Below are 23,147 nucleotides of genomic sequence, written 5' to 3'. Positions count from 1 at the left end.
AAGGCAGGGAGAGCAGTCTAGTCATCCCTGGGTCCTGGTGCCTGGTGCAGGACCTAGCACACGTGAAGAGACTCTTGTGGACCAAACTCTCTGGAAAATGGAGATAATGCATTTGAAGATGAAACACAATAATATCTGGAAGAGTGCCTGCCAATTTCAAATTGTCACACAAATCTAAAGTTTCAGCTTCGATAAAGAGGAGTACCTTCTCTTCAAGATGGTGCCACACTGAACGTTGGCCAGACTTCCGGGTTAACCTTGAGCAGCCTTGGATAAGGTCATATTTCTGCCACCAAGCTGAATGTGGTTTTGGAAGACTGACTCAGACACCAGAGGAGATAAATGAGCAAAATTATGACCTCATCTTACAACCGGAAGGTGGAGGGCGGCGGCATGAGGAGAAGAGACGTCTAAGGAGAGAGACCGAAGCTAAGTCACTAGAAACTCTCCCTCCAAAGGCAGCTGACTCTGGAAGGCACCTCACCTGGGCAGCCAGCACGAGCCGTCCCCCTGTGCCCAGGGCCCTCCCCATAAAGAGTGGGGAACCCACAGAAGTAGCAGCAGTAACTCTGAATACACTTAACAGCACAATCAAGGAGAAAAAGGCCCCCGAGAAACATAAAAAAGATCAACACTTGTGTCTGCCTGTCTGAGAAGCGTACACAGGGGCAGGGATGAGAAACGTCTCCCAGGTGGAATCAAGCAAAGGAGCAAGGGACTTATTTTCACAAGCACATGGCTCTTTGAGACAGCCAAAGGTCAGGGAAGGGGCTTGTGTTTTAGAGGCAAGAGGTGGGACACAGAGAATACCTTATATTGGGGACGGATGGGCAAATCTCCAAGCCAGGGGGAAGAAGGAATCGCAGACACGGAATCTGCCTCAAGCCAGAGAGTCTTTGATGGTGGGCACGGTAGTGGGGAGACTTGGCAGAATGAAGCCCCCTTTCTTCCCCCTTTTTTCCATCCTGGAAATCAAGATGTCTGCCTCGTTCCTGGATGACCCAAGCAAGTTCTCTGATTGCTGGCCGAGTCCTGCTCGTTGAAATCCTTAGCGTACAACCACCCACCATCTTGGGTGCCAAAAGAGTTAGGTCTTAGGTACCCCCTGTGTCTCCCAAGTTCTCTGCCATTGCCAAGAATATCAGAGGTGGAGAAATGCTAAGAGCCGGGGGAGCCAGGAAGCCCAGGGGTGAGCCCCAGTTTCTGCCCTTAGCAAGCAAGTCCTTTACCCTTGGTGGCCCAGGGCTGCTTCTGCTGTGACATGACAGGGTTGGAGCAGATCTGTCAGTTCAAATCCTGTCTGGGGCTAAGATTAGTGGGATTTCACAGCGGTCCCTGGTCTGTTGCTGGTGGCAGAAGCAGGGTGGGGTGGGGGTGGGATGAGGGACAGAAGGAGTTCTGTGTGGGTCATGTTAAATCTGAGATGCTTGTTAGATATGCAAGACGGTAGTTAGCGGGGAGTTGGGTAGAGAGTTCCTGGGAGAGGTCAAGGCTGGAGGCACAAATTAGGGGCCAATAGAACACAGAGCGGCATTGTAGAGAACGTCGGGACTGGATGACAGTGTATGGGGGGGTGAGTCTAAACAGACAGAGGACAGGGCTCAGGGTGGAGCTCGGGACCCTGCAGTGTTCTGAGGAGGGTGAGGGAGGCAGCAATGGAGAAGGGGGAGTCACAGTTGGGAACGAGGAAGGAAGGCTGTGGATGGAAGAAACGGTAAGAAGGGGATGTTGGATGGCCAAGCGCGAACTTTGTAGCAGTTTTTTTGGGTTTTGTTTCTGTTTTAATGTGAGGGCGAGAGAAATGGGTTGGAAGCCACAGCGAAGAGCAAGCAAGACACCTCTTGTCTCGCTGGGTCCAACAGCACGGGAGGTGGGAGAGAACCCGTGGTCTCCGTTGGAAGGGGCTGCAGGGGAAGAAGAGCCCTGAGGGAGGGAGAGCTCCGCTTCAGTGCAGGCAAGACGGCGAAGATGCTGTTCTGAGAAGCTGCGGACACAGGACAGTGAGCTGAGGACAGAGTCCCAGCTGACCGCAAGGGAAACACCACGAATCTGAAAGTCACGAGGCATCATCTACGAAGCCCTGATATCGGCCCTCTGCAGCAGCTGTCAGTTTTTCCATTTTACAGATCACAAAAAGGAGGCTCGGAGAGGATCTCACAGCTATTGAGAGCAGTATTAAAACCCAAACCCTGGTCCTTTCGACCAGAGAGCCCAGATGCGTAAAAACTACACACATTGACTGTGCCAATATGTTAAAAGACCCATGTAGCACAGAATCCCCCAAAAGATATATCTAGAAGAAAACATCTACACACACACACACACACACACACACACACACACACACACACACACACACAAATGGACTGGAGGAGACACTTACCTATGTAGTTCATGATAAATCCCTGGCCCTTCCCGAAGATGAGGCCAGCAGGGTCTGAGTGGAACTGGATGGTTAGGTCCGGCGTGGACGAGTACAGCTTCTGGGGACCACTGTTCCCAAGGTACTGCCCCAAGATGTGAGGCATGACCTCATCGCCGTCATAGATAGTCAGGATGTCGCTGTTGCTCAGGTTCAGGCTGGGGGGCGGGGCAGAGAGAAGAGGAGGGGTCTTGTGAAACACAGTTACGGGCATTCAACGAGCCTTGGATTTATTTTGTCGGGGAGGCATACTCGGAGGCAGGTGCCAGGCTAGGAACCGGGGGTGAGGTACGCGGTAGGCAGAGACCGCAGATGTGAGCAGGACACACTGATCCTGCGTGCCCGGGTTTGGGGAGGGACTGGGCTTCTGAAGGCTCACGCAGGAGATGGTCTTCCCTGCAAGGAGCTCATTGCACGGTCGAATGCTGAATTGTCAGTAGAGTTGCCTTCAACGCTGGTGAGGCTGAGTGCTGGGCACTGGGCTACCTGCTGGGGGTGTGGCGTGGGTCTTCCATTCTTCTGGGTTGCAGAGCAAGCTGACTGCCTCTTAATTAGAACTTGCATCTTCATGTCAGGTGAAATGAGCCTTCCCAAATCATTATGTGGCCAAGTCCTCAAAACTAAAACCCGGGTATCTATGATGTTCAGGGGATGGGGTGGAGGGCGGGGTGGAGGCACCTTGTTCCTGAAATATGCTCAAACCTGCTATCAATATTCATGACATGAAAGGACGACCCATTTCCAGAGACTCGAATGCAGGAAAGCACCTTGACACTAAATATCAGGACTGCACCGGACAGTTAATAATCCAGAAGGCGCTTCAGTGTGCCACAGACACGTGTTATGTGAAGTGTGCTGGATAAAAACTGATCTCTGATTGAAAGGATGCCGGGTAATTCAGCGTTGGCTGCAGACAATATTAACTCATACCTTTTTTCCTTCCATTCTCCTCCTTCCCTTCTCTCTTACGTCTTTCACCTCTTCTTGTGTCCCTCTCCCTAATATTTTTGAACACCTCCTATCTGCCAGGTCTGTGTCAGGGGACACAAGAATCACAGAGCAGTGGTGGACTTAGACTAGGAAACCAGGGATTGTGGGAGCAGTTACGATCCAGGTGCATGCAGAGAGAGGAGACTGGGGGGCATCCCGGGGGCCTCCCTGGTGGAGGTGATGTTTGCATGGGATCCTCAAGAAAGATTAAAGGGCTATAAGGTTGATAAGCAGGGGGTGGTGAGAAAGCCAAGCAGAGGCAGATGGAAAGAGGGACCAAGATCGTGGCTCCTGAAGGAATCTGCCCACTGGTCAGTGTTTCCCAGCTGTGGGTATAGACACTGAAGCCTGGAGGGGTGTAGGAGCCAGACCCTGAAGGGCTTAGAGAGCCAAGTTCATGTATTTGGATGTCATATTGCTTGGGATGGGAGCAGACAGACACTGCCCGAGGAGAGGTATTCCAGGAAATGGCCCTAAGCAAAGTTCGTAGAACCCATGCAGAGTGCCCCCAGCCCTCCCTCCTGACAGGTCATCCAGGGTGGTGTTCTCCTTCCTGGGTCTGGGAGGGGGAGGACGGGTGGAAACCACCCAAGCAGGTGCTTCTGCTAGTAAGAACAAAGTAACAGAAACACAAGGAACATTGTGGAAGGGTGGCTCCCAGAGGGCAGGGGACATACTGTATTCACAATGATGTCCTCCCCAGCACCTTTCACACTCCTCCCAGGGCCGGCTTAGGGAGATTCCAACTGCCCGCATGACCACCATCAGTTTCCCTTGTACCACCCCCCAAACACCCTCTCCTAACAACAGCTGTCTGCTGGCTTTACACGTGTGGCTTCAAGACGGGGCCCCTAGAGTCATACCCTCTGCCAGTTTCCAGCGAAGGTTACAGCCTCTAAACCCTATGGTATCGAAATTCTGGAGTTGCCACCTTCCCTCGCACACCATAGGTGCTCGATAAATGCACAGGTATGAAAGAGCCTGCCAGAGAGTCTATTCGACAGCAGAAACGGTGCGGTTGATGTCAGCCTCTTGACCTGTGCGAGGGAAGAGCCTCTTAACCCCAAGAACCACGAAAACATCAATCGTTCACAAAAGCGCTGGATGAGGCTGCTGTGAAACATGGTAGATCCCCAATATTTATTCCTTAAGCTGACTTCACAGCTGATCTGCTGGTGACCGTGAGCTCCAGAGAATCTGCAGCTTGGCTTTACTCTATCACCCATTGATCTAAATGCAGCAGAAGCATCTTCAAGGGGGCAAATAGCTTTCGTTTGAAAACCCTAGCATGACTCTTTGTCCTTCGTAAGGTAGGAGGCAGCAGAATGCACTGCCTTGGGAATCCGCAAGCTTTGGTGGATTCTTGGCTCTGATACTTGCACGGGGTGGGGGAGGGGGCACCAGTGTTTCTGACATTCCTTGTCTGTGAATTTCCAGTCCATGTCATGGGCTTTCAGAGTGAGGTAAGGCATCCTGAAAGTCTGGGATCAAAAGCCAGATGCACTGACAGCATCTGAGCAAGTCTGGTCAAGTCACTCGAACGTGAAGTCATGTCACCGTGTCATTATGGATGTCACCATCACCACCACCATCACCACCGCCACCACCACCATCATCATCACAGCATCACCAGCATCATGGTTGCCACGATCAGGCTCTCTTTAGACGGCTGTCTACACCAAATGACATCAGATGACTTCCAACTAAGGGTGGTTTTGTTCCCTGGGGGACAGTTTGCAATGTCTAGAGACATGGTGGTCCCAACTTGGCGGGGGGGGGGTAGGTGGGCACTGGGGAGTCGATGGTAAGGACTCTGTTACACATCCCACACTGCACAGGATAGCCTCCCACGACAAAGAATTCTCTCACTGAAAATGTCAATTGCGCTAAGGTTGAGAAACACTAATTTATGTGAATGCCTTTTGTCAACAGAGTGCAACAGACTATTCATTGCAACTTCTATTGTCCTGGGATTTCAGCAGAGGTCCCCTAAGCTAAGAATAAGCAAATAGCATATGGAAAAGCATTCCTACTTTTTTAAAGGGCTATTGACTGAAATTGGGTCCTCGCCTGAGCAAAGATGAGTGTCTCTTGGAGTCTGGCTGATCTGGGAGGCCACCCCAGGCAGCACGGTGAGTAAGCGAGATAGGAGGAAACAAAAGAGCCAATGTATAGTCGCTGATGGGAGAGTTCCACTGTGGGCACTGGGCTCAGTCCTGCAGGAACAGTGAACGATGGTGCAGAACATACCTCGGGGGAGAGGGAACTGGGAATTTATCCTCCACCCCCATCCCTCATTGGCTGAGGGCTGCTCTCAGGGGTACCAAGCCCCCAGCACTTCTGGGATGCCCACGAGAGGCTTGCAGTAGGAAGCCATGGTGGGTACACAGTGGCAGATGCTGCAGAGCTTGGATAGGGCCCCAGGGACACCTGCTACCACCATCAATACATCATTTCTGGTCTGAGCTCCTCCTCCCCTATCTCTATCTTGTAGAAGGCAAAGAATTTACTGGGCCCCTGAAGAGGCTTGCAGGAAGGAGTGACTCAGAGAGAGTGTCACTTAGGAGGAAGAACAGGGGGAGGGGAGAAAGCCTATCACCCTCCGCTTAAGCCAGGTGGGGAGGGCTTCAAGGGCACTCTTGGTGGCTTGGCAGGTGTCTTTGGGGTTTGGGGAACAGTGACTGCATTTGATGCTCCCCAAGAGAAGAGTAATGACAAAAGTCAGACAGGAGCTGCCTGCCCGCCTTGGGGCAGAGCCAAGAGAGAAAGAGGCGCTGGGAGTGATGACAGTGGGCGGGAGATTCACGTTTCCGGGGGCCAGATATGGACCTTGAAGATAGGAGCCACTGTGGGTCTCCTTAAAAGTGTTCCCCATCCTGAAAGGATGATGGGGTCCAGCAGAAGGGAAAGCCAAGAGCAGCCAGACTCAGGAGGCTTTGTCCTCAACACGTTCCCCGTAAGAGAGGACAGCCCCGGCTTTCTGTATCTTCCATAGCAGGACAGTGCTGTCCGTCCTGCTTTCCGTGAGAAGGAAGCAGCCCTCCCAGCCTCTTCCTGCTGCAGAATTCCCAGCCCCAGGAGCCCTGTGGAGGGTGCGGGAAGTTTGAAAATGAATGAGGTTCAGGGCTCTATGATTAGTAGACTGAGTCACACTTGTTATGACCAGAAGACCTCTAAAAATGAAGCTTCCAGCCCAAGAAGTGCCAAAAAAAAAAAAAAAAAAGAAAGAAAGAAAGAAAGAAAAGAAAAGAAAAAAAGTAGACCGTGAATGAAGGAGCAGTGAAAGAATGTTATTCTCTGCTGAATCCTTCTGGATCCACCTTTTTGATAGGTTCCACCGATACATGCAAACGCCGGTCAAAATTGATCCCCTGCCCATCTCGAAAGATAAGCCTGCGTTTAGCCCGCCCGTCCAGCGTATTTGATACACCAGGGACATCCAGGGTCCCTGCTGCTGGATCGTCCACAGCTACCGAGATGAAAATGCAGACTTAGCAGCCCAGAGACTGGTCAGGGGCAGAGCAGGGGTTTTTCCACTGAGGACCCGAGTAAGATGTGGGCCAGAGACCATCCAGGGAGGCGCAGAGAAACCAGGATGTTGCCGTGACTCCAGAACCACCGGGAGGTGGAGAGGTGCCAGCAGGCCAGTGGCTTCGATGGGACTGGAATTGGGTGTAGCAGGTCCCCCCTTAGAAAGGACGCCGCAGGGCCAGTCCCTGCCTGCTCCAGCCCCTCTCTGCTGCCAGAGGGCAAGGCTCTCCAGGAGACCCCAGCTTCTGGGTCTCCTTCTCTCCCTGTCTCCTCGGCCACTGCCTTTAGTTCTTCTCCATCCCTTTTCAGATAGACTGCAGGACAGCACCTCCTTGCCTAGCCCCAGTCCCTCTCCTTGGCAGCCAGGTGAGTCCTTCCGAAACATAAATCTGGCCCCTTCGCAGAACAGATGAATGAAAAGCAAAATATGGTGCATCCAGCCATGAATAGGAATGAGGCCCCATGGGCGCTATACCATGGGTGAACCTTTGACTTTCTGCCGAGTGCAAGAATCCCGTCACAAACGGCCATTCGGTGCACGATTCCACTACGAGGAAATATTCAGAATAGATAGTCATAGAGACAGAAAGCAATTTAGTAGTTGCCAAGGGCTGGGAGGAAGGGTCTGGGAGGAACGGAGACCTCCGGCTCATCAGGTGTGGGGTTTGTTTCGGGGAGGATGAGAGTGCTTTAAAACTAGATGGGGGTGTGGGTTGCACAACATTGTGAGTGTACGAAATGCCACTGAACCTTAGAAGTTAAAATGGTTGAGGGGCAACTGGGTGGCACAGTGGTTGAGCGTGTGCCTTCGGCTCAGGGCGTGATCCTGGCGTTATGGGATCGAGCCCCACATCAGGCTCCTCCGCTATGAGCCTGCTTCTTCCTCTCCCACTCCCCCTGCTTGTGTTCCCTCTCTCGCTGGTTGTCTCTATCTCTGTCAAATAAATAAATAAAATCTTAAAAAAAAAAAAGACGTTAAAATGGTTGAGGGCACGTTAAGCAAGTTTCACTTCAATTACAAAGACATTGCTGCTCATGTCAGGGTAAAGTGCAAATTTTTGACTTCAGGGTTTCCCTGTACCTATTTTCTGTACCCCCTTACCTCCCCACAGCTTCCTCCCTCACTATCTCCTTCAACCCCAATATTTTATACTCCGGCCAGAATCCATTACCCGTCAATCTCTCCAAGGATTGTGGAAGCACCTGCAAGGCTTTCTGCAGGCCATTGTCCCCTCTAGCCTGAATCTTAATTTAACCTTGCGGCTGTAGACCTGGATAATTCCCGCCCCCTCATCCCCGTCACAGTCTTCTGTGATTCACTCATGCATGGAGCCCCCCGCTGCCCCATCTGCGTCTGGGCTGGAAGCCCCTTCTGCATTCACCCCTCCTACGGAGCTCAGCACTCGACGCTCCAGTGGTCTGGGGCATGTGCACTAGACCAGAAGCTCCCTGAGGCCAGGGGGCAGGTCTGTCCTGCTCACTGCTGTCTGTATCCCCAGCTCAGGACCGTGCTGAGCGTGTGTCGGATGAATCAGCACCAGTCCAGGGGCAGATAGATGTCTGGATCTGAGCCTCAGGTCCCACCAGGGTAGGCTGTAGCTCTCACCGCTTCTCTGCCCGGGGCTTTGACCCCCAAATGGGCTTCCTTGCATCAACCTTTGGAGGGGAACTCCTCTCGTCCTGGCTGCTTTCAGCACTGGCCCCCACGAGTTAACTGGGAAGCTCTAAATGGCTGGAGCTGCCCCAAATGATTTCTGCCCCACCTGCCTCCTTGGCCCTGATTGCCTACACCCCCATTCTTCTTCGATATGCCGGTTGTCAGAATCAAGCTTGGTACCATGACACCCCTACGTTGTCTGATGAGCCCCTCCAATGCCAGCCCATTGGCTGGGTTGTAGCTCCCTCTCCCTCCCCACCTTGGTCCTGCACCAGGCATATCCTGCAACCCCTTCCAGGGTCTGAGCAGCCATCTGTGAGCCCACTATCCAATGCTCCCACTTCTGGTGTCCCCTGCCACCTCCTCCTTGTCTCAGGGCCAGATATCTGAGAAAAGATCTCCCAAGACCCTCAGTTAGCTTTTGAATAACAACCATGCTGCCTACTGAGTCTTAAGGACTCAAACAACAGCAACAACATCGCACGCTAAGACTTAGAATCATGCCCATTTGATAGATCAGGAAACTGAGGCTCAACTGGGAGAAACACTTGCCCAAGGTCACAAAGGAATCAGACCCAAGACTCTAAACCAGGTCTGTTAGACGTCAAAGCCTGAGATGTGAACCACTATTTTACACGATGTTCCGTGAAAGCCACGTGCACATATCTCCACAAAGTGTGACTAGGGACACCTGGGTGGCTCAGTCAGTTGAGCGTGAGACTCTCGATTTCACTCAGGTCATGATCGCAGGGTTGTGGGATCGAGTCCGGTGCCTGGCTCTGTGCTCAGCGGGGAGTCTGCTTGAGATGTGCTTGCTCCCTCTGCCCTTCCCCCGCTAAGTAAAGAAATAAAATCTTAAAGAAAAAAGTGTGACTAGCTTCAGTCTGGTATCAGAAAGTGTGAAAAACATTACACACAAAATCTGCAGTATGAGGAAGCCCCATCTCACTGCCCCTGGCATCCCGCTGTGCCTTACGTTCTTACAACAACATCACCAAAGTCCATGCGATTAGACCCATCATTTCAACTTTTGTTTCCCNNNTTCCCTACAAAGGTAATATTTCTTCTTTTCCTACAAAGGTAATATTTCTTCTCTCTACAGACTCGCTGTGTTGAAAGATTGTCTCCTAAACATTTTACATTTCCTGATAACAATTAAATCTGCCTCGTTTTGTTGTCATTATCGATGGTGTATAATCGAGTATGTAATAAAACCAGCCTTAAACGGGTGACTTAGTCTGGAGGGAGGGAGCTTTATTTTGGTAGATAGAAAGTTTCTGTTCCGTTTTTTGACATATTTAAAAAGAGTCTGGGCACCCGGCTGGCTCAGTCAGTGGAACATGTGACTCTTGATCCCGGGTTTGTGAGTCAAGCCCCACGTTGGGTATAGAGATTACCTAAAAGCAAAATCTTAAAAAAATAAAAACAAAAAAGAAGAGCCTGGGAAGGATGCATAAGAAATTCTAGTTACCGTGGTTGCCTCTAGGGAGGGGCCCAGGAGAGGTTGTTTGCTGTGGAAAAGAGGGAAACTTAATTTTCACTGTAGACTCATTCATACTTTTGGATTTTTGAATCGTGTGAATATATGACCTCTTCAAAAAGGATAAAAACAGCTCGACGGGGTCCCCATTATTGTTTTCAGTAGGGTCTAGAGAGCCAGAGAGGTTAGGGTAGAATATAAATCGGGGATTCTGACACAGATAGCGAACCCTGGTTTTGCGCTGGTGAAGTAATTCTTCTCTTGGCCAGCAGAGAGCAGTGTACGCCTAAGCATGGACTGCCATTCGGGGCAGCAGGTGCCCCCATCCACACCTCAGCCAATCAGGAGCCCGGATGTGGGGGCAGGTGGTAGGTGAGCTTTGGTAACTATTGAACTGCAGTTAATATTCCACAGAGGACGTAGAAAGAAATGATGAGCAAGCCACCTTGCTCTTTCTTTCTTACTTTTTAAACAAATGGCTGACCCTTGCTTAGAAATCTTGCCTTTAGAAGGCTTTCCCCAGTGGCGTTCACGAGATGATTTGAGCTAGACAAACGTATTTGAAAATGTCGAATGGTTATGTATTTACTTAAATATGAATTAGGAAAAATATATAAATATTTGGTCTGCACATCAAACTTCTAATTTCATGGACATTATTTTGCTTAGAGTAAGCCAAGTGAAAAAGCAAGCCAATTTATATGCAGTTTAAGGGGGGGAAAATCAGAAGTAGCTGGTAATAGAATGGGGCGGTGGAAAAAGCGAAATTAAGAATAAAGTCCAGTGTCTCAGGCTTTCTGGACTTCTTGGGGGTCCGCTGTTGGGACCCCAGCCCGCTTCTGGTGTCTCAAACGTCTTTGTACACCAGACACTTTGCAGCCCCTAGACCTGCCTGGGCCTGCGCTGTTCCCTTCATCTGGGATTAAGGGACTTCACCTCTCTGCTTGACAACATTTTACTGAATCCCTCAAGGTCCCTCCGTGCTCCCTACCTGACCCTGCATTTACAGCCATATGATAACTAGCCAAGTTTTCTTTTCTTTTCTTTTTTTTTTTTTTAAGATTTTATTTATTTTGTTGACAGAGATAGAGACAGCCAGCGAGAGAGGGAACACAAGCAGGGGGAGCGGGAGAGGAAGAAGCAGGCTCATAGCAGAGGAGCCTGATGTGGGGCTCGATCCCATAACGCCGGGATCACTCCCTGAGCCGAAGGCAGACGCTTAACGACTGCGCCACCCAGGCGCCCCTCTAGCCAAGTTTTCCATAAGGCTTCCCACATGCCAGGAGCTGTTGCAAGCACTTCACACACCAATTCTATCCTCAGACAAAGCCTGTAAGTACCACTGTCCTCACCCATGTCACAGAGAAGCCAACTGAGGCACCCAGTGGTGAAGAAGCAGGCTGCAGCTTGAATAGCTGGTCACTGAGGACAGCGAGAATCCAAACCTACATGCTTGGTGGGGGGAAGCTCTGTCAGCTCCCACACCGGATTGCCCAAACTCCCTGAAACCATGTGCTCTTCTCCCCCGTATCCCCAAGCCCACCATAGGGCTTGGCGCCCCCGCCGACAGCCCTCAGCGCTGCGGAAATGCTGGGGATCCCTGTGGCCCAGTGCTTGTTTGGTTTCAATGAAATTCGATAAAATGGCAGACCGAACAAGAAACCATACCAGCTCCAGGGAGGACATAAAATACCAATCTTTCTGGCTCCCTGAAAGGACACCTGAATGCATAAGAAAATGCACAGTTTTCTTATGGCCTTTTTTGTGCTTCCTCTGTCCCGAGACACTCACCAGGCGCCCATGGAGGTCAGGCTCAGGACCCGACTCTGGCCAGTGGGTCTCAGTCCTAGCTGCACGGAAGATTCTCTGGGAAGATTTAAGCCCTCCCCATAGTGCTTAGGCTGCACCCCAGACCAATCAGACCCTCAGCATCTCGGGGGTGGGGCCCTGGGATCAGTGTCCCTCAAAATTCTCCAAGAGGCTGCACTGGAAGCCAGGACCCCAAGGCACTGCTGTGCTGTGGTTTCAGTGAGAAGGAAGCGTCCACCGCCTTCCCTCCCTTCTCTGGTTTCTCCACCCCTCCCCCCTCCACCAATCCCCCCTCTCCTCCCCAAAGAGAATGAGAAGAACGAGACTCCTGTGCTGGACCTGCCTTTCCTCTGGGACCACCCCCGGGCCGGGCTGCTTCTCATTTCCATAGCGCTGGACAGGGCCATCTCCGAATGCGGGGGGCAAAGCTTTGTCAAGGTCAACGACAAGACATTTCACACCCAGCATCAGGGACTGGGAGAAAACCCACCAGCTCGTCACTGGTTTGCCTATGAAGAAGTCAGTCCTTAATCCTCCCCCCCCTTGGCGATTTTGCTCCATCTTGAGAGGTAGGGCTAGGAGAATGGGCTCTGGTTCAAATCCTCTAGGGGCCGATTTCTAGCTGGGTGACCCTGAGAAAGTGGCTTAACCTCGATGTCCTCACCTGTAACATGGGGATAGTATTGTGGGGAGCTGTAAAGGAGATAATTAGGGCCAGGAATTTGATTAAAAGAGCATCTTTGGCCTTTAAAAGAATATTTATAATGAATGATACTACCCTGCCAAGGGATGAGGGGGAGGGGTTGGGTGGGGTGGCAACAAAACCCAGCATCAGGAGATCGCACCGGGAGCCACCCCCTCTGCCACTTCCCTGCTCTGTGACGATGGGTGAGTCTGTAGCCCAGCCTGGGCCTCAGTTTCCCCAGATGACAACCTCAGAATCCATGAACTGTAAAAAAATGAATTAACAATGGCTATGATCTCGTGCTTTATGCTTTCCTTCTATTTGGACGGTTGGACGCCACATCCCCCCCCTTCCCCATTCAGCAGCAACGAAGGCGTCAGGGTGGGAATACCAGGATTCAGACGTAGGTTGCTGAGGCCTGGGCCTCTGGGACCTAAGTGTGACCACGGACACAGATCTGTGGCCCTGCCATGACTTTCCTGAGTGGAGATGCCCACACCTCTTCCTCTTTCTGGATGTGTTTCTCCAAATACATAAAATTAGTGGGTGGGCTCTGAGGCCTTCTTCATTAGGACTCTGAGTCAGGGTGCAAGAGCTGGGCCTGCGAGACCATCATTAAAGCCGAATTAAATAAGAGCGGAATTAGGGTGGATTGGGATTTGTGGGGTGTGTGTGTGAATGCGTGTTTGTGGTGTGTGTGTGAGCTGCTGTGTGGTGTGTGTATGTGTGTGTATGGTGTGTGGCGTGTATGCAGTGTATGTGCAGTGTGTGTGTTATGATGTATGTGTGCATGCAGGGGTGGCGGAGGCCGGTGCGTGAGCGCACGCGCACGCACACACACACACACACACACACGCAGGCAGTGGTGGCCCTGGCTCTGCGTGGCTGGAGGAAGATGTTACAGAGCTGTCCCCAGCAGGAGCTGACAGCTGCTGGATGTGTCCCTGTCATTCCGAATCCCCATCACGACACACACTGAAGGCATCACTGCAGAGCCCGGGGTGGCTCCACGGACGCCGGGCGCGGGCTGGGGCGTGTGGCCCTGGCACAGGAGGCGTCCTCCAGGACAAAACCTCCAGGGCTCACACGAGCTCCCCCAGGAGGCGCCGGGCGGGGGTCCAGGGGTTTCTCCCGGCCACGGACATCAGGGGACCGTGGTCAGGGCCTCTGGTCAGCACGCGCTTTCTGCACCGCAGCACTGACCATGGCCCTGTCTGCTCAGAACTCTCAAGGGAGGTGGGCTGCCGTCAGGACCGTGTCGCTTCCACTCCGAGAGGCAGGGCCAAGAGCTGGTGTGGGCTAAGGGCCCCAACCCTGGCACCTGCACATCCAGCTGGCCAGCCGCCGAGAGCCCCTCTGAACATCTGTCTCTTTCTCCGTGTCGCGGAGGACGTTATCGTGCGGATTCCTTGGTTGCTCTGAGAATTAAGTAAACTGACCCAGGTACTGTGCACGTGGGGAGACTGGCTGGCAAGAAGGGCTCGATCCGTGGGAGCTGTTATCTCCAGGCCTCGGGTAATCTAGCGCGATGGCAGCCACACGGAGGGCCCTCAATAAACCCCGCTGAATAGTAAGTGTGCGAGGCCACTGCGTGTCAGGCCTTCATAAAACAAGCAGCCACGTCTCCCCAGGGTGTCAGATCTAATTGCAGGCGAATGCCCTGAGCTCTTAGCGTGCACCGGCAAGGCAACAGCCCAGCTCAAGACAGGGGCGGGTCCCCTCCCACAGCTGCTCTTGCCATCACCAGGGCTGGAAGAGTGCGGAGGCGCTGAGGGGCAGGAAATGGGCAGGTGTTGGGGGATGATCTATCCCAGAGCTGGTGCTACCCTGTCACCACGGACCATACCAGTCCCTTGCACATAGTGGGACGGGGAGCACTTTTCCATGAACCCTCTTGATTCCTCACTGTCACACCAAATGCTGAGCTCAGGGGTAATCAACTCTTGTGAGTGCATGAGTGTGTGTGTGTGTGTGTGTGTGTGTGTGTGTGTGGTTGCATAACGGAGCTCAGTGTGTGCACGTGCCAGGAGAAAGAAGTCATCATCATCATCACCACCATCATCGGAGCCATTTAAATTATTCAGTGTGTATAACGCACCAGGTCCTTGAGTTTCATTCCCTCGGACTCTAAGAAGTGGGTCTCATTATGATCCTCATTTTAAAGATAGGAAACTGAGATTCAGAGAAGTGGAGTGACTTATCCAAGGTCACACAGCCAATAAGTGGAAGAGCTGGGACGTGAACCCAAGACTTCCTACTGTGAGCAAAGGCCTTCTTTCCCTCCTGTATGTTGGGGGTATCGTGTAGAGAATGAAACATTTCCCGAACCTTCTAAATTCCAGGTACTCGTGGGCGCCTGGGTGGCTCAGTTGGTTAAGCAACTGCCTTCGGCTCAGGCCGTGATCCCGGGGTCCTGGGATCAATCCCCGTGTCGGGCTCCCTGCTTGCGGGGAGCCTGCTTCTCCCTCTCCTCCACACTCATGCTCTCTCTTGCTATCTCTCTTTCTCTCTCTCAAATAAAGAAATAAAATCTTAAAAAAAAAATAAATTCCAGATGCTAAGTGCAAATCTCATCTCTGTCACTTCCAAGACGTGGGATCGTAGGCCAGTTCCTCACCTCTCTGAGCCTTGGATTCCTTCGGTAAAATGGGGATGGTGAGGGTCACCTCATAGGGCCGTCATACACGGTGATGTCATTAGGAGCCTTGGACGGGAACCAGGAGCCCTGAGTTCTAACCCCCACTCTTCCCTGGCCGATGCAGCTTGAGTGCAGACATGATTTCAGAGGTCTGTCCCTCTCTGTGTCCAAGCTCCTTGCAGCGAGCCTTCAAAGCACCTGCCATCAAGAGGCCTTGAACACTGCTCCTCAATGTCTTGGAACCCTGGCTCGTCACCATGGGAAGAAGCCTGAGCTAGCTCTGGCAGGATGGAGCTTATGGCCAACCCACCCAAACACATGAGAAAGACCAGCCACAATCTGCACTTGATCTTGGCCAAAAGGCCGAGAAGCAATCAGCCACAATCTGCAAATCCACTTGCCCAACCCATCCCTACCCAGAGACGCACGCGTGAGCCCACTGAGACCAGAGCTGCCTTGCTGACCTGTAGACTCATCAGCAATGAAACAAGCTTGCTGTTTTATGCTGCTGAGTTATGCTGTAACAAGGGGTCACTTGTTACACAGTAAGAGCTGACTGATAGAGTAACCTTGGGACAGATTTTTCCCATTTCCAGGCCTCAGTTTCCTTATCTGCAACAGGATGGGATTTGGGCTCCAGGAACTTTGCTGTTCTTGGATTCTTTACAACTTTTGGCCCCGGGAAAAATCCCATCTCCCTCCGCTAATGGATGGAAGGTTTTTACTTCTACTGGAGCCATTGCTCCCATGATTTCTGCTGGACATCTGTGCTTCTTTTTTTTTTTTTAATAAAGATTTTATTTATTAATTTGACAGAGAGAGACAGCCAGCGAGAAAGGAAACACAAGCAGGGGGAGCGGGAGAGGAAGAAGCAGGCTCATAGCGGAGGAGCCTGATGTGGGGCTCGATCCCAGAACGCCGGGATCACGCCCTGAGCCAAAGGCAGACACTTAACAACTGCGCCACCCAGGAGCCCCAGGACATCTGTGCTTCTGGGGTCAACACTGCCCTCGATTGCTGACCCCTTCTTTTTTTTGCCTGGATCTCAAGCTGAATTCTTGCAGCCCAAGGCAGCGACATCCCTGTTTTAAGAACTGTACTGCCTCTGGACAAGGCACTTAATTTTTAGGGCTTGGAATTAACTTAGCACAGAATAGGCTGGCAGTACCTGAAGAGAAATATTCCACGGCTATCAATCATATGGTTACTGGGCTTTGTTATTAGGTCCTTTTATTTCCTGGTTAGAGAACCGTGTTGGAGCCATAAACAGGGAAAGATTTGGGGCTGGGCTCTGTTGCAGAGCCAGGGAAGGCAAGCGGGACGGAGCCCAGCTGAAACTTTTTTCTTCCACAGATGCATGGCTGAGATAGGTCCCAGGAAATGGGGGCTGTGGGGGTGGGGCAGGCACCTCTCTGAGCCTTCATTTCTTCTGTAAGATGGGGCTAGCAGTTTCTCCCTTGTGGAACACCTCACTACTATTTATTTTGTGGTTGTAACACTGGTTTTGGACCAAGAGATCTGAGTTCGAGTCCTGGCTCGGCCCCTCCCCAGTTGTGTCCTCCAGCAACTTTGTCTCTCTCAGCCTCAGTGCCCTTATCAGTAAAAGGGGATAGCCATGCGTGCCGGGGTGGCTCAGTCAGTTAAGTGTCTGACTTCAGCTCAGGTTATGATCTCAGGGTCTGGGGATCGAGCCCTGGGTCGGGCTCCTTGATCAGCAGGGAAGTTTGCTCGTCTATCTGCCCCTCCCCCAGCTTGTGCTCTCTCTCTCTCTCAAATAAATAAAATCTTTAGAAAAAATAAAAGGGGTGGCACCTGGGTAGGCTCAGTTGCTTAAGCATCTGCCTTCGGCTCAGGTCATGATCCCAGGGTCCTGGGATCGAGCCCCACATTGGGCTCCCTGCTCGGTGGGGAGTCTGCTTCTCCTTCTCCTCCCTGCTCATGCTCTCTCTCACTCTCTCTCTCAAATAAATAAATAAAATCTTAAGAAAAAGAGGGGATAACCAGTGGGACATCACATAAGTGTCCTGGTAGGAGTGAAATGAGTTAATATGGGTAAAAGCCCTCACCAACTGGCAAACGCCAAGTGCTTGATGGGTGTAAGGGATTTTTTTCGATGGCGTCATCATCGATGAAATAACGCATGCTGAGTATTTAGCATGAAATGCGGCACAGAGGAAGGGGCGAAAGGAATGTTGACTGTGGTTATTTGCTGATTTAAGGCCAGAAACTCTACTAAGAACGTCACATTATTTAATTAACTCACACGCTCACCACCTCGCTCTCTCTCTCTCTCTCTCTCTCTCTCATTCAACAGATACTTATGGAGCAACTGCTGTGTGCCAGGCGCTGGGGGATCCAGGGAGCAAACACCTCGTCCTGGGGCGGGGAACGGCCACCTGCTGTCACCTGCCCAGGCCACAGAGATAGTGGGCGTGGCAGAGCCAGGATTTAAATGTAGCTCTTTTGGACTCAAGAAACTGCAGCGTCTCCCCTGTCACGTGGCATTTTCAAGACTGTGACTGACCGCTGTGCTCTGTGTCTACCGCCATGCTTAGGTTGTTTTTCTGGTCCTAGCTCGGACTTGCTGTGTGATGCTGGGCAAGTTACTTGCCCTCTCTGGGCCCCTCCCAGCTCTTCCAGTCTACAATGCCTTCACCACTAAATACTTATTTCTTTTATTTTCCTTTCTGTGCTTTATCTTGAGAGAGAGAGAGAGAGAGAATGAGAGGGAGGAAGAGAGAGAAATTTCAGAAACCCTTAAGGTTTTAAAAGGCTCATGCTTAGCTGTGTTTTAGGTAAGCTGATGGAGCTGACAGGTACAGGATGGGTTAGGGAACAGGCATTTGGTATGAAGGAGGTTTAGCCTGGGGGGTCCTGACTCATTTTAAGATTATGCACCCCCCTTCCCACCTCTAACACCAATAACGCAAAGCAGACGGTTCTAATTAAAGCCATCATTCAGGGCATCTCTTTGGTGTCTAACGGTCCCTGTTTTCACAGCTCGAGAGCCCTGCTCCCAGGGGCCCTTCCTGGAATGCCCTTCTGCATTCCAGCTCGGCCAACTGACACCCTTCAAGATTCTGCTTGGATGTCACCTTCTCTGTGACAGTCCCACAGCCTGCAGAGCTAATGCAGGGTCCTGCTACCTCCCCTCCCTCGACTCCTCCAGCCACACCACTCAGCCTGCATCTCGCCGGGTTGTCTACTCATGCATGACACCACTTCCCTTCCCGAACTTTGAGTTTCTGGAGGTCTGGGAGCCTCCCTGGTGCATCACGGAGGCCTACGGCTGGTCCCCCCAAAGCCCTTTCAAGTCCCTACAAGCGAAGGCTATGATGTGTGCGCGAACCCTGGCTCAGGCTTCTGTTAGCTGTGTGACGTGAGAAAGCCACTTAACAAACTCTCTGTCATTTGCAAACCCAGGACGTGGTGACCATAATATCTTATAAGGACTCCTGGTAATCACCGTCTCCGTGGATGAAGTGCCAGCGACGTGGAGGACCCCACGCGCCCCGCTTTGCCTACATTCTCTCTAATGTAGGTAACTTCCCTTCTGCAATGATCTCTACCCCCGGAGCTCTAATTTACGCAGTTATGATCTCTGCATAATAATGCGTTGTAACGTGCGTCATGCTCTCTATTGCTCGTGGGCATAAAGCAGGCAGTTTGGGGGCTGGCACACAGTAGGCCCTTCACAGAGCCTGACTCCTTGGAACCAAGAGGTGAGCGCCCAAGTCATCAACAGACCCGCTCAGTCGATGAGGGGGAGAAAAGAAGTCCCCTCTGGCTTGCCATGCGTGGTTTACGTGGTTTACGTCATGACGCAGCAGACAGTGCGCAACACCTACTACGGGCCATCTCTGCCGCGCAGTCAACAGCGCGAACTCCTTCCCCCTCGCCAAGGCGATAAGGAACGGTTGCAAGCACTTAGGCGGTGTGAGGGGCCCTGAGGACAGAATTATTTTTACTATCAAACTCAAATTGGTTTACTAAAACTGTCAGCGGAAACCAAGCAAGATAAATTAAACCCAGCAGTTCTCGGGCCTCACGTAACCCTGGCTGGTGAGATGCTATTTTTGGTCCCTCTGTGGGAGGAAGGGGGTGCCAGGTCCAGATGCCACGCTGCCAGGAGCGTGCCAGGGTTTGCCGGGGAGAGCCCGAGGATGCTGACCGGAGGGCTTGGCTCCCCTCTGCAAAGCTTTAATCCCCGTTAACGGCTTGAAGCCCTTCCCCTGCTGCCCAGCTTGGGCGAGTGCAGACTTCCGGACGCGGCCTTCAAGGCCCCGCCTGATTTCCTCTGCCGCCTGTCGGTCCCTCCTCCTCGATGCCACCTCTCCAGATACACAGGGCTACCTGCGGCTCATTTTAAGGGCTGGTGGGGATCCCAGACCCTGGAGGCATGGCAAGACGAGTCTGCATCTCACTGTGCCAGTTCCCGGCCGTGGGACCTGTCAGCCCCTCAGCTTGCTCACCTGTTTAATGGAGATGATAGCAGAACGCGGTGCGTGTGCTTGCTTTGAGGGTGCCCGCCGAGGGAATGCCTGGAGACACCAGGTGTTCAACTTATCTTCCAGATTACGGACCCGCAAAAAGAGAGGTGTGCTCTCCTGCTTCTGGACCTTTGCACATGCTGTTCTTTTTGGCTCGAACACTGTTCCCCGCTCCCTGTCTTTTCCCACCTTCTGTCTGTCCTCCAGGTTTTGGGCGCGACCAGGGTTTTGCTGCTTCGGGACTATTGGCATTTTGGGTCAGCTACTTCTTTGTGGTGGGGGCTGTTCTGTGCACTGCGGGAAGTTGAGAAGCATCCCTGGGGAGGTGCTCCCCACTTAGATGCCAGAGGCATCCCATTTTCCCCCATGCCAAGTGTACAACCGGGACCGCCTCCAGACACGGCTGTTTGCTGAGAAAGATGCTACTTTCCCTGGAAAGCTTTACTGCACATCACCCACCAGGCTCCCCCTCCTCACTTTGAGCCTCGAGGGCCCCTGGATTTGCTCCTGAGTGCACCATGTCCCCCAGCACAGGGCCATGCCATTCCTGCTCCCTGCCAGGGCTCAGTGGGAGCCTCGTTCACAGAGGGCACTCAATAAATGCACATGGAATCACCCGGAACTTGCCCAATGCGAAAAATGACAGCATGCCCATGATGACTGAAACTGGACTGAACTGATTTTGATGTCACTTTGAAGCCTAAGGTCCTGGGATGATGCTGGCTGTGTGTCCCCATGGAAGGAGCCTCCCTCACAGCCCCAGATCCGAGACTGTCTGTGGTCCCACCATCACCTTCCCCTCGGTTTAGCATCTGATTACCCAGAGGGACAGTACAGCGTCCCCACCCCCCACCCCACTTGGTCCCCAAACTCTACTAGCGGATTTGGCCATCACTGGGTTGGGGGTCCTCAGAAGACCCACCCTAGATTCTGCTTCTAAGTCTATGAGGGCAAATCCTTCGATGCTATAATTCTATAAAACCTTCTCGTGGGGGGTCTTCCCATACAATCATTTTACTTGAGAGCTTTTAACCAAAATCTTATTTCTTAACATTGCTGGTCATGTAATCAATATAGACTTATTGATAAAAAGTAGGCCACACCTCAGTGGTCTTTCCCATATTTTTGTGACCTTTTCCCCCCTCCTTGTGCACCGGAGGCAGCTGGACAGTGATGTGAGTTCACATTCTGGCTTTGCACCCTCATAGCTCTATGGCCATGAGCAGGTGTCTTGAATTCATGGACTCTTATTTTATTGAGCACCTACTATGGGCCGGGCATTGATCTACCTACTTTGGTTATTGCAGGGACTCAAAGAGCAAAAACAAATCCCTCTCTTCTCTTGGACGTGACATTGTTGGTGGAGGGGGTAACATGTTTCAACAAATGTGACAAGTGTGGTACGTTGGGTGGTGCTAAGTGCTATTGGGAAATGTGAAACAAGGGAAGAATATCAAGAATGACAGAGATGCTGGCTAAGTCAGTGGAACGTGCAACTCCTGCTCTTGGGGCTGTGAGTTTGAGCCCCACGTTGGGTGTCGAGATTGCTTAAAAATAAAATCTTAAAAAAAAAAGAATGACAGATGCCGATTTAGATCAGGGCGTCGGGGGACTTCTCAGAGGAGGGGATTTGTGAGCAGAGGCCTGCAAGAAGCTAGGGAGTGAGCTATGCAGGTTATTCAGGGAAGAGCATCCCAGGGTTGGGGGAGGGGAGAAGAGACAGCCAGTGCAAAGGCCCTGGGGTATGTCTGTGGCACAACAAGGAAGGTGGTGTGGACAAATGGAGAGAACAAGGAGTGGAAAGAAATGAAACAGGAGACGTAACCAGGGGTAGATCACATGGGGTCTTTTGTAAGAACGTTGGCTTTTACCCTAGGTAAAATGTAGAGCTAGTGTGGGCTTTGAAGCAGAGCGTGATGTGACCTGCTTTAGGTTTTAACAGGATCACTCAAAGTGGTGGGTTACAAATGGTCTCAAAGGGGACAAAACCAAGAGTGGGGATACCAGCCAGGATGCCTCTGGAATAATCCTGGGACGAGACATGGCCCATGGTGGCAGTGGTGGGGGTGAAACACGCGCTTAGACTCTGGGCATCTTCCGATCGTTGAATTCTAGAATCAACAGGAGGTACGAAGGACCTGAGGACAGGGTGTGCGGGAAAGAGAAGAACCCAATTCAAAGTGAGTGTGCTGGAACTGCCAGCTCACTCTGGCTCATGAGTCAATTGTTAAACGCCCAGGCATCTAGCGATCCCGTTAGCATGGTGTTAGTAGCTCGAGATGGGCCATGGTGGGAGTATTTACAGCACGGAAATTGGCAAATGCCATAAATCAGGGTGTTTCTCCCCACCCCACTGCCAAGAACCCCAGTCGTTGGACGCACACCCGTTCTCCTGGTCTAGAACAATCCCAAGTCCTTTTGTCCCGAGCAGCTGGTAGGGTGGACGATTCCTTACCAAGATGGGCAGGTGGGTGAAATGGGTTTGCAGAAGGGGAATCGGGAGTTTAACTTTGGGTACCCTTTTTTCGAGAGGCCTTTTAGACATGCAACTGAGGAGGTCAGAAGGCAGGGAAGATGGGTTGAATAGAGGAGCTGTATCGCCCCCACAGATTACTCTGGGGACGAAATAACTCTGTGTCTGTAAACCACTTTGCAAATAGGAAGCACTCAATGATGAAAATCGCTTTCTTCCTCACGGCAATGAGAAAGAACCTTCATCCCTAGCTAGACCAGGGCTTTCAAAGGAGTGGCCCCTCAAGTCTGGACCCAGCCAGCAGACACTACTTTTTTTGGGGGGCGGGGAGGGGCATTATTCTAAAAAAAACAAATTTAAATGATTTCCGGTGGGGATGCACTAACTCCTCGGTCCAGATCCCTCCCCTCCATATCAGCCCACACTGACCCCAGTTTCCATTCTCCGTTACTCGCCTGGCCCTCCGTGAGCTTGAGTCTGCCTTCTCTTGGCTCGAGGCAGCCCATCGCTTTGCAGAGAGGGAACGTGAAGCCCAGAGAGGCTTGGCGCCGGGTCCGGGGCTGCTCAGGGATCCCTGGCAGGGTGTGGAGAAGGGAAGCCGGGGCTCCTGTCCCCCCGCCAACACTCATATCTGGGGTTGCCAGGATGATAAGAAGAGAGAAGGTCTTCCCCCTGCAAGGGGTCCTTTCCTGAGGCGGATGCCAGTGGTGGCCCGGCTTTGAGAAACCTAACTGCTCAGGTTCCTGGATCAGCTGTCCCCTCGCATGCTTTGCTGTGGAAATAAAACCCCATCTAGCGTCAAGCAGAAGGTTGAGTATTTGATGCCTAGAGAGAGTGAAAGCAAGGGCTCCCGTTTTCCTGTTTCCTCATCCAAGCCTGTGACACCAAGAGAAGACATGGGCCTGTCTTGGTTCAGCAGAACCATGCATCTCGGGGGCACGCTGCAAGGAGAAGACCGCTGAGCCAGCAGAA

General features: G+C 52.0%; 1 protein-coding gene across 1 annotated transcript in view; it reads right to left on the bottom strand.

Moving 5' to 3' along the window:
* The window catches only part of SEZ6L (seizure related 6 homolog like), a 66,469-nt gene that overhangs the window by 24,585 nt on the left and 18,737 nt on the right, over positions 1-23,147 (bottom strand). Inside the window, exon 10 of the mRNA XM_008686738.2 lies at positions 2,384-2,580. Within this exon, the coding sequence (XP_008684960.1) occupies positions 2,384-2,580 (197 nt within the window). The remainder of the gene's footprint in view (positions 1-2,383; positions 2,581-23,147) is intronic.

The sequence above is a fragment of the Ursus maritimus genome, unplaced genomic scaffold, assembly GCF_017311325.1.
Source record: "Ursus maritimus isolate PB19 unplaced genomic scaffold, ASM1731132v1 scaffold_33, whole genome shotgun sequence".
Lineage (NCBI taxonomy): Eukaryota > Metazoa > Chordata > Mammalia > Carnivora > Ursidae > Ursus > Ursus maritimus.
The sequence above is the reverse complement of the archived record's forward strand: the minus strand, read 5'-3'. Positions and strand labels throughout refer to the sequence as shown.